This window comes from Dufourea novaeangliae, unplaced genomic scaffold (assembly GCF_001272555.1).
Source record: "Dufourea novaeangliae isolate 0120121106 unplaced genomic scaffold, ASM127255v1 scaffold563, whole genome shotgun sequence".
Lineage (NCBI taxonomy): Eukaryota > Metazoa > Arthropoda > Insecta > Hymenoptera > Halictidae > Dufourea > Dufourea novaeangliae.
The window spans coordinates 57,434-69,030 of NW_015374566.1; the positions used below are offsets into that span (position 1 = coordinate 57,434).

At 38.0% G+C, this 11,597-nt stretch overlaps 1 protein-coding gene across 1 annotated transcript in view; it reads right to left on the reverse strand.

The window, feature by feature from the left end:
* The window catches only part of LOC107193181 (glutamate receptor ionotropic, NMDA 2D-like), a 67,885-nt gene that overhangs the window by 43,009 nt on the left and 13,279 nt on the right, over positions 1–11,597 (reverse strand). The window contains exons 5-6 of the mRNA XM_015582584.1: positions 9,850–9,962; positions 4,505–4,789 (exon numbers count right to left, since the gene is read on the reverse strand). Coding sequence (XP_015438070.1) covers positions 4,505–4,789; positions 9,850–9,962 — 398 coding nt within the window. The remainder of the gene's footprint in view (positions 1–4,504; positions 4,790–9,849; positions 9,963–11,597) is intronic.

Below are 11,597 nucleotides of genomic sequence, written 5' to 3' on the forward strand. Positions count from 1 at the left end.
AATGTTAAAAAATGTTGGTCAAGTTTGAGAGGATGCATGGGCCAAATGAAATTTTTTCTGGTAATTCCAATGGAAAACTTTTAAAAAGCAAACATTTCTCTTTAATTTCGTTTTTTTAATTTTGTTGTACAGTTTTTATTGGCCGAGTTATTCGTCATCATATGAGAAAAGGTACTTTCCACTTTGACCGCCTGTAACTTGCGAACGCATGATCGTATAGAAAATTCCAGAAGTGATTTGGAAAGCTGAGAGATTTCTCTTTAAAGACCTTTAGTTGCCAATTTGTTGAAATTTTTTTTCGTCGTCTACAGTCCATTTCAAAATAACGTAAAATATTGCATAATTACCATTTTTCACAAAACACGATGCCATTTTAACAAAAATTGTGGAATCTTCCAGGTGTCTACGTTTTTTTAAAGTTAAAAGTACACGTAACCCCTGTACCAAAGGCCGCATTGATCAGATTTTTTTTACCCTGTGCCCTCGATAGTGAAACTTGCGATACAGTCTGAAAAATTGGTGAATGACTCTTTTGCGGCACGTTTCCTCTTTAAAACGATTTCGCAGCGTTTGAACTGTTGTGGTCTGTGTCTTCTTAGTTTCACTTTATTTTAGAAGAAAGTAGAGATGTCAGAAATTTAGCAAACACATTTTTATACAATCTCTTCGCAATGACAAAAAGTGAACAATGCGAAGTGACGAGAGGGTGCAGATGGTGTGCATATCCTACCCTTTCTTAGTTATTGCGATAGATACACTCTTCTTTTTTTTTACTGAACTTAATTTGGTTTTTTTTACCGAACTTCTTCCTTTCCATTGCATCTCCTCGCTGTGTAATGAGATGAGTACCTTGGCATCTGCCAGCGAGACGTTGGCTTGTAACGTTAGTACTGCGCACTGTCTGTAGGTGGCCGCGGCGCCGCGACGATTCTCACAGTTGAGGCTTGCGAGCCACAACTTGATAAGACGAACCGCGAGTGTGGGTGGGTACTCATTAGAACTGGTCTTGCAGTAATTGCATCACGGATTTTTTTTCTTCTTTTTAGCAATTCCATTAAATCCTTCAGTTTCCTCCTCTATTTATTCCTATCGAAATTTTTTTCTTAGCAAATTTTTCACACCTTTTCTCTTTCTTTAAGCACTTTATTATGCCTAGACGTCATCTCTCTGATTACGAAATTGGTCGACTGGTAACACTTTTGCAGGAAGGTTGCAGCCAACGACAGGTTGCTAATGTTCTTGGTGTAAACCAGTCAGTTGTGAGCCGTGTCTATGCTCGATTTAGAGAGACTGGGGAGTATGTCCGTAGATCGGGGCAAGGACGCAGACGCGCGACAAGTTCTCGAGACGACAGAGCAATTACGCGACGTGCTCTTCGGGAGCCCTTTGTTATCGCACGCACTATTGCGGAACAAATTTCGAACCGCAGGCAAAACCCGCCACGCACGATCTCTAACAACACCGTGAGGCGTCGATTGAGGGAGGCTGGCTTACGTTCGAGGCGCCCGGCACGAGTCCCGTTGCTAATTGCTAGACATCGACGGCAGCGTTTAGCTTATGCTCGTCGTTACATACGCTGGTCTCAGCGTCAATGGACAAACGTCCTTTTTACCGACGAGTCCCGATTCTGCCTCCGAGGGAGCGACCGACGGGACCAAGTTTGGCGTCGTTGTGGCGAACGTCACAATGCCAATCATACAAGGCCGATCACTGCGTTCCATGGTGGATCCGTTATGGTTTGGGCCGGAGTATCACGGTATTCACGTACACCGCTAGTTATTCTTCCACGTGGTGGTTTGACCGCTATGCGGTATGTGCACGAGATGTTGCGCCCCGTTGTGCTCCCTCTGCGTCAGCATATGGGCAATCGCTTTCTGCTTATGCAGGACAATGCAAGGCCCCATGTTGCACGCTATACGCAGCAATTTCTTCAAGAAAATCGAATACGAGTTCTTGACCATCCACCAGTGAGCCCTGATTTAAATCCCATTGAACATGTTTGGGATATTCTTGGGCGTCGGTTGCGACAGCAATACCCGGACATAGCGAATTTAGGGCAATTAGCGCACGCCCTCCGCCAAATTTGGCAAAGAATACCACAATCCATCATACGGAGGTGCATTAATATGCGCAAACGATTAAAAGAAGTAATCGACCGGAGAGGCAGTAATACCCATTATTGAACACAACATACGTATACATGCACGCACGCACGCATCGGAGAGTGAGCTTGGAATCGAAAAATACTGTGGGAGTCGGAAATACCGACGGTGCGCAGTACTAACGTTACAAGCGATCGTCTCGCTGCAGATGCCAGGGTACTCATCTCATTACACGGCGAGGAGATGCAATGGAAAGGAAGAAGTTCGGTAAAAAAACAAAGCAAATTAAGTTCAGTAAAAAAAAGAGTGCATCTATCACAATAACTAAGGAAGGGTAGGATGTACACAGCATCTGCACTCTCTCATGACTTCGCATTGTGCACTTTTTGTCATTGCGAAGAGATTGGCTAGAAATGTGTTTGCTAAATTTGTGAAATCTCTCCTTTCTTCTAAAATAAACTGAAACTAAAAAAAAACAGACCATAACAGTTCAAACGCTGCGAAATCGTTTTAAAGAGGAAATGCACCGCAAAAGAGTCATTCACCAATTTTTCAGACCATATCGCAAGTTTCTCTATCGAGGGCATAGGGTAAACAAAATCTGATCAGCTCGGCCTTTGACACAGGGGTTACGTGTACTTTTAACTTGAAAAAAACGTGGACACATGGAAGATTCCACGATTTTTTTTGAAATGGCATCGTGTTTTGTAAAAAATGGTAATTATGCAATATTTTACGTTATTTTGAAATGGACTGTATACGACGAAGAAAATTTTCAACAAATTGGCAAACTGAAGGACTTTAAAGAGAAATCTCTCAGCTTTCCAAAATTCTTTTGGAATTTTCTATACGATCATGAGTTCGCAAGTTACAGGCGCTCAAAGTGGAAAGTGCCTTTTCTCATGTGATGACGAATAACTCAGCCAATAAAAACTGTACGACAAAATTAAAAAAAGAAAATTAAAGAAAAAAGTTTGCTCTCTAAAAGTGTTCCATTGGGATTACCAGAAAAAATTTTATTTGGCCCACGCATCCTCTCAAAGTTGACCAACATTTTTTAACATTCGCTTACTGCGCTTCATCTTTTAAAAAAAAGGAACAAACTACATAAAAATAATTTTTGAATTCCCGATTCAAAAACTAGAAACTTCGGGCTACAAAATGCTCTGTCACAATATTTTTTATAGCTATTTTTCGCGAAGATATAGGCATCTGAAAATGACCAATATTTTCGGCAAATTTTAGTGATGCTTTAATTTTGGTGCCCAGTGTAGTTATGATTATGATTTATCTTGAATAGAAATATTTTTAATACGAGAAAGATCCATTCGAATCGACAGATTCGTACTGACAAGTCACAAACTTCGTGATCCGGTTTTTAACGCTTTTTAGGTACACAAAATGAAGCAAATTGAAAAACGACATCTATTATGCAACAACCTAATATTAACCCTCGGAGTACCGACGGTATCGGTGGTTTCGTAGAGGCTGCAATGGGTCAGTGTTGAGCTATACGTATCTCCTTTTGTGTCTATTACTTAGAGAGTAAGTCATTTTATGTGTATAAAAACTGATATTTCCAACTTTAAAGATTGTTTTTCCAAAGAATATAAATGAACAGCAAAATATGAGTAAATTACACTACTTGTCGCATGTCTCTCAGACACTGTGAATTAAAAATCACATAAGTAACAAAAAATAGAAACCCAAGCTCATTTTATATATAATGATTAAAAAAATCTTACCGGTAAAAAAAGAAAAACAAATTAAATCGCTATTTCCAAATCGAGCAAACATGTTTTTTCTTCGAGATACAGACGTGAACACTGACCGAAGAATTCATTTCTACGAGACATCTGAATTACCTTAGTGGCTCTGGTATAAACAAACCTCAACCTAACACGATTGTCCGACTGTTATTAATGCCGACCATTAACAACAGGTAAAAAGTTTTGCAATCTTCAACAAGAGTCCCTTATAGATCTTTATGTTCGGAACAGGAATACAGGAATCTGTAAATCATTTTGTTATTATGAAGTAATCTAAATACATCTAAAACATTATTTAGATGTATTTAAATGTCTATAATATCATGACAGTTTATAATCACTTTATTCGGGAGAGTCCAAAGAATTATTTCTTGTCAAAAGTAACTGACACGATGTCTGATAAGAACTCAATTACTGTAAAAGTACAAAATTTTCTCAAAGTTGACAATTTACAATTTCTTTTAAAATGGATTTTTTCAGATACTGTAGGTTTTGCAAGAAAAAACGGTTTGCAAATCCGTATTCAACCGATAAAGATCTATCAAAAATGCGTATTGAAGGTTACAAAATCGAACAAAAAGTTGTAAACAGTATTATCGAACCCCCTGGTAGCGATCAAGTGTTTCTACTCACCCGCTGATAACGGCCTCGATCCCCTCGGCTACGCTGGTTTTATTGAACGTCTTCATGTACGCGTGCATCTCCTTGAAATACTTGGCGAGCGTGCTATCTGTGTGACTCCACGGTATCGTGCCGAACTTGAACATCGGCTTGTGGGACCAGGGCTTGGCCAAACGATGATCGTCTACCCCGGTGAACTCGTGGAACTCTTCCCTCGTGATCATGAAGGCGGCCAAATTGGCAGTGTAAATCGCGAGGAACACCACGGCGAATAACGCCCATACGTTCGTCATGAATCTGTATAATTACGATGGATCGTTCATTGGGTGAAACGCAGTGCTTGGCGTACAACTTTCACGTCGGTGTATCTGGGTAATTTAGATTTGGACATGACACAGCTGCAGGGTTGGGAAAGGGATGGAACAGACTGGTGGTAAACATCTCGCCGGGAAATGATGCACGACGTAAACCATGCGAAATTGATGAATCAATATCGACGGTTCTATGCACTACGCGAGAGACGATATGCTGTTTAGTACGTGGAAATTATTGGTTTCTATTGAGATACGCGTTTGCGTTAGGGTTTGAACACTTATAAGTGACCCGAACTCAGACTTTAATTTTCGACAATTAGGTGTACTAACAAGTAACTCACTATCTTCTGTTAAATTCAGTATTTATTATCTAGGAAATCACTGTTTTCTGTTTAGAGATGTTTTTGCTCTGGGACAGAACACTTATAGAGTTTGAACCTCGAGTACTGTTTGGGTCGAATTGATACAAACTCAGACTAATTTTTGACTATTAGGTATACCAATAAGTAATCTACCATCTTTTGTTAAATTCAGTATTTATTTTCTAGAAAATTAGGAGCCTATGCTGTTTCAGCGATATTTGTTCTGGTTTCTCAACATTTGCTACAATTTTTAATAAACATGAGAAGTATATAACCAAAATAAACTTTGTAGAAATAATATTTCACATGGAAGAACTTTATTCGGTATTTCAAGTTGATTGTAAAATAATACATCATCACTTCGTCATACCACGATTTCCACTGTATCTTGTATATCTATCCCTCCCTGTTATCCGTGATAAAGCGTCTTGTTACCCGTTCTTTGTAATCGAAACGCTTGTTTGACATTAATATGACGTACGACATCCAATCGAATATCGTCGTGGTACATGTACTACCAGTGGGATGCGCAACGTCAAACAGCTTTAAAGTTACGACGCACAAGCCGGTTAATGACATCGTAAGCCGTAAGCAATAGGGATTAGTAGCACGTTTCATGAGTTGAAATTAATTAATCGGAACAAGATGGATGTAAACGATAAGTTTTAACGTTTATCTATTCTCAAAAGACACCACGATTCAAGCAATTCGTCGTTACGTTTACGAAGATTAACTCCTTAAACGTTATGGTTCATTACTAAAAGTACAGTTCACAGTGGCACGAATTTTTCACGCGTATACAAGGTGTCCCATTTTAATTTCCCCAGGCAAATATCTTGTAATATATGGAAAATACGAAAGAATGTTTCGAACGAAAGTTATAGGGTATTCAAGGGGACAGACCATACTGACAGTCCTTTGACCTTGCGATGACCTTGCAAAGCCCAGCGGAGGTCAACTTCAAATTTTCTAATAGGAATATTTATTTTTTATTTTTTTTTATTTATGTGCGTAGGGAAACTAAAGTGGGGCACTTTGTATGTACATTATGACCATTACTTGAAAATAATTTTGCACGTGACAAGAAATACAGGTAAAACGATACATTTCGAACACTACTACTTCGAGGGAATTCAAAAAATCTTTTTTATATTATTTAAAAAATATTCATAATACCAATATTGTTCGTCATTCTCACTGCGTATTGACTTTGGCCATGACGCTTATACAGGGTGTTAATAAAAATGTGGAACAATCTCACAGGATAGATTCTACCTGCCAAACTACCTACTTGTAAGAAGAGAATCCAGAGTGACGAAATTGCGTTCGAGGCTTCGGTTTCGAGTTATTTATTGTTGAAAATTTAGGCAAAATACGTGTAAAATACGCCAGACGCGATGAGTTATACTATTTACAACAGTCAATTCCTAGCTGGTACATAAGCGTGTTCGATGATCTAGTAGAAATTAACGAATGGAATAAAATGAAATCAATAAATTCATCTCATGAAACAGTTGAAGAACGCGCCTCTTAAGTTCAATAGCTCTTCGCATCAGATCTACCTTACATGTATTTCGCCCATATTCTTCAATAATTAATAACTCGGAAACCGAGTCTCGAACCCATTTCGTCGTTCTTGATTTTCATCCTACAAGTAGTTTGATATGTAGAATTCACCCTGTGAATGTGTCCACAATTTTTTGAACACCCTGTATACGACATAACTGCTTCACCCTTTCGCACCAGTGGACGAGATATCTCGCCACGTGACTTCGTTCATGATATGTTTTCACGAGATCGTCCAAAGCATATCATGAACGAAATCACGTGTCGAGATATCTCGTCCACCGGTGGGAAAGGTTTAAGGGGCGAAGTGAAATGTGAAACGAAACAAGCGCGTTTGAATTCACGGACGGTCGTTCGTGAAATAAAATGTGTATTTCTTATGGATAACGTTACGGGTAGATACAGTTTCTTGGCACGGGCAGAAAGTGTTCCGCTCGCGCGGTAATATATTTCGTTCCGCGAAACCACGTCATTATCTAAGATTTACTTTTTGATTTATACGATTTCCTCTTACTTTTCGCCGTAAATTATTTTGCGTTGTTCCACGCCAACTGGAAAAATTACCGTTCGTCGCATTGTTCTATAATATAAAATCTAGTTATCAAAATTACTGCTACTAAGCGTACCAACAAAGTAATCCAGTATGTTTTTAAATTATGAAACGGTATATTCTCAATGGAAAATATCTTCTCGACTTTCCTTCGAGAAAAAATCAGATATAGAGTGTTGGAATAATCGTTACAAATACAATTAAAATAGGATACAACCTTGACTTCCTGTAGAAACGAATACAGATTTCATCAAAAAATGATGGATTACATAGGTATTGGTACACACACTAGAATTACCAAATCCACTAAAATGGCGAATTGCAGGTTTCTTATTTTACAATTGCTGAAGTTATAATACCGCTTTTTGTGGAATTTATTGTTGACTTCTGATTTGGTATACATTTCATATGAGACTGACTACGCGTAATTTGTTAGCTCTGTCAGAATATTCTTCTCTTCTATGTTTGTTATCTGATTTACACATTTCGTAGATTAATTCTAATATTAATAATCTGACAGTTTTCCAATACGATTGCATAAGAACGTTCCATGGAAGCTTTTTCCCACGAAGGTAGAACCTTTTGACGAATCAAATATTATTGCCAAAAAACAAGTATCGGATCGTTTTTTTCTTTAAATGAACGCGAAAATCGATGCTAAAAATTCATTATTTTATTATTGGGATACATTAAATGGAATTGAAAAGGTATGTATAGGCCTATTTACACGTTCAAATAACTTACGCAAACTGACTTGCGCATTACACGTTCAGTCTACCTTGCATAGTTACTTTATACATACATACAGGGTGTCCAAAAATAGGTGTACATCCTTGAAAGGGATGATTCCTGCGGTGATTTGAAACAACTTTTTCTTTAACGAAGAAGTTCTCCGAAGCTCTGTAAACGAGATATTAACGAAAAACTTCGATCAATCAGAGCGCGAGTCTGCCAGTTGAGCTCCCGCAAACTTACGCTCTGATTGGTCAGGGGTTTTCGTTAATATCTCGTTAACAAAGCCGCGAAGAACGTTTTCGTTCAAGAGAAAGTTGTTCCAAATCACCTCAGGATTCGCCTCTTTCAAGGACATATACCTATTTTGTGACACTCTGTATAAAGAATAAACCATAATGAAATGGTAAGAAAAGTGATAACTATTTGCCAAGGGCCTTAGCTTCCATTTAAACACAACGGTATGTTTGCGCAAATGTGAATGCACAAGTCAGTATGTGCAAACTATTTGATCGTGTACACAGGCCTTATGGAGCAAATACAGGGTGGCCCATGTAACTCTTGACAGCTCAATATCTCGAAAACTATGCCATCGAGTTTTAAGTTCTTGGTTTTAAATTGAATGAATCTGAAGGCCCTTTCTAACTACATAAACGTGAAGTGGCTCCCCCTTCCTCTTTAAGGGGGGGGGGCGGGGGCGGGGGCGACTTTATAATTTTAAATGGAACCCCCTATAAAGTGTTACAAATTTAGATTCTACAGGAAAAAACAAGTAAATTTTGTCTGAAACATTTTTTTGTCAGACATTTCCATGATGAGATATAACAGTTTGAAGTTTCGACTTGTAGGCATTTACTTGAAGCGCTCGGAAATTGCGTTATTGAATTATACGCGCTTGAGTCCTTTGCTTACTCGTGAAGAAGCAAAAACAATAATATTTACAATTCTTGAGCGCTCCTCCACATTTTGCAATCATCATCAGACAATTTTCGAATCAAAAATTTGGGAACAAATGGATAAGTCGTGGGGGACCTTATCAATGGCCTCCTCGATCCGCCGATCTAACACCATTAGATTTTTTCTTATGAGGATATGTAAAGGACAAAGTTATGTTTGAACCGCCGATGACAAAAGAGAATATGAAACAAAGAATATGTGACGCTTGTGCTTCAGTGATTTCCGAAATGTTAACAAATGTTAGAACAACTTTGATGTTTCGAGTAAATAAATATTTACAAACCCGTGGTGGACATTTTGAACATTTAATTTAAAGAATATTGTATTTCTGCACGAATAAGCGAAGGACTCAAGCGCGTATAATTCAATAACGCAATTTCCGAGCGCTTCAAGTAAGTACCTACAAGTCGAAACTTCAAACTGTTATATCTCATCATGGAAATATCCGACAAAAAAATGTTTCAGACAAAATTTACTTGTTTGTTTCCTGTAGAATCTAAATATGTAACGTTTTATAGGAGGTTACATTTAAAATTATGAAGGTACCCCCGCCCCCCACCCTTAAAGGGGAGGGGCACTTCACGTTTATGTAGTTAGAAAGGCCCTTCAGATTCATTCAATTTAAGACCAAGAACTTAAAAATCGATGGCATAGTTTTCGAGATATGAGCTGTTAAGAGTTATGTGGGCCACCCTGTATATGGGTTACAAACGTATTTTGTAAGATGTTTAGGATTTTTTTATCTTGTTCGATTCCCAACAATAAAGCGCGTTGTATTGATCGGATTGTACGACCTCGATTCTTCCCGTTCAATCTATCGTGGCGATGATCCACGGGGCGGGGATTTTAATCCCATATAAAAATTGTTTTACCGACCTGGCTGTGAATCCCCTGGGCGAATCGATATGGACGGCTGCCTGAAATAATACGGCCCAGACCAACCAGTATGTGCGGCAGAACGAGAAGCGATGGTTTGGCGAGGGGTTCTTCTGAAACCAACAAAAAACGACGGGTTCTCATCTGGTTTGTAGTTGTTATCTGGGGTGAAGCGTGGCAGCAATAGTAAGTTAACAACAGAATGTTCAATATTGTGCGGCCGTGCGAGGGACAAAAAGATGGATCCGTTCGGTAGACACTAGGGTACAATTGGTGCATGATAGGTTGCGGTGGATTCCTATACTATTGTACTGGGCGTATCGGAATTTTTCGGTTCTTCAGGATGAAAACGCCTCCTGAAGCTTAGGTACTTCACTGTTTGAATGCAAATAAAAAAAAATATATAAAAATTAGATCTTTAATTGAGCAATTTGATACCAATACCTTGATACAATTGCTCCAAAAAGTGGGGTTGTTGTGTGTGTGTGTGTGTGTGTGTGTGTGCTTGAATCAAGATTACATGTATATAGAAACGAGTAAATTGACGTATTGAAATAAGCAAATGATTAAATATTTATTTTTTCCAATTTTTTGTTTTCAAACAATTGTCATGCCATTGGTTAGCAATGTTCGTTTACTTTATATTGTTCATTCAATGATAAGATCTGTATTTTTTCTTTTTAATTTAAAATTCGATTTTAATAGTTACAAAATCTCGTGAGTGTTTCTTTACTGGTGCGTTTATTCTACGTAAATATTGTAGATACTTATATCTAATTACGAAAACAGGGAGTTCGAAGCAGTAAAAGGAAACAGGGGAATATGAGTAACTTGAAAATTCAGATTTTTTTTTAATAGCAGGGTTTTAGGGAATGTCAATAGAAGTGTCCGGCAATTTTTTTCGCTACTTGTTTTTTCGGAGTGAAAGCGCCATTTAAGGCCGGGGACACACGAGCGTTTTTGTCGGACGACACAAGACGGACGATTGTAGAAATATGTATATAGGGTTACATTGTAGAGCGCACACAGAAACGTCGTGCCGGTAGTGATGGGATTTGGAACGCTTCGAATCGATTCGAAACTGTCTTGAATTCGAGCGACAAATTCGAATCGCTTCGAATCTGATTCGAAGCTACGAAAGTCTTGAAAGTCTTGAAAGTCTTGAAAGTCTTGAACGGATTCGAAGTTCCGAGGCGATTCGAAGTCTCGAGCGGCTTCGAAGTCTTGACCAGATTCGAAGTCTTGAACGGATTCGAAGTCTTGAGCGGATTCGAGTCTTGAACGGTCTTGGAAATCTTGAGCGTTTTGTAATTTGTAAGTCTTGGAAGTGTTGAGATGTTTTTATAGGTTATATTATTATTCAATATCTTCCAGGTTACAGGTTACAGGTACAGGCTTTTTGATTACTTTTGTTCAAGCAGTATCATTGATATAAGGTATTAAACAATATTTGTAAATTTCGAATTATCATAAATACATTTATTGTTCTGATTATTTATTTATTTATTTTTTTTGTGGGAATTGAGGAATGTGAGGAAGGAAATGTAAAAAAAGTGAAAACATTTCCCAATGAATAAGACACAATTTGTGAAGAAATAAGGTTATTGCTTATATATATTATTTATTGAATAACAAAATCGTATTTAAACTTAACATAACGTGGGATATAGTTGAAGGGAAAATATCAAACAGTAGTGATTTTCGGAAAACTGTATATGTAAATGTTATTAAGTAAATACAGCAAATTT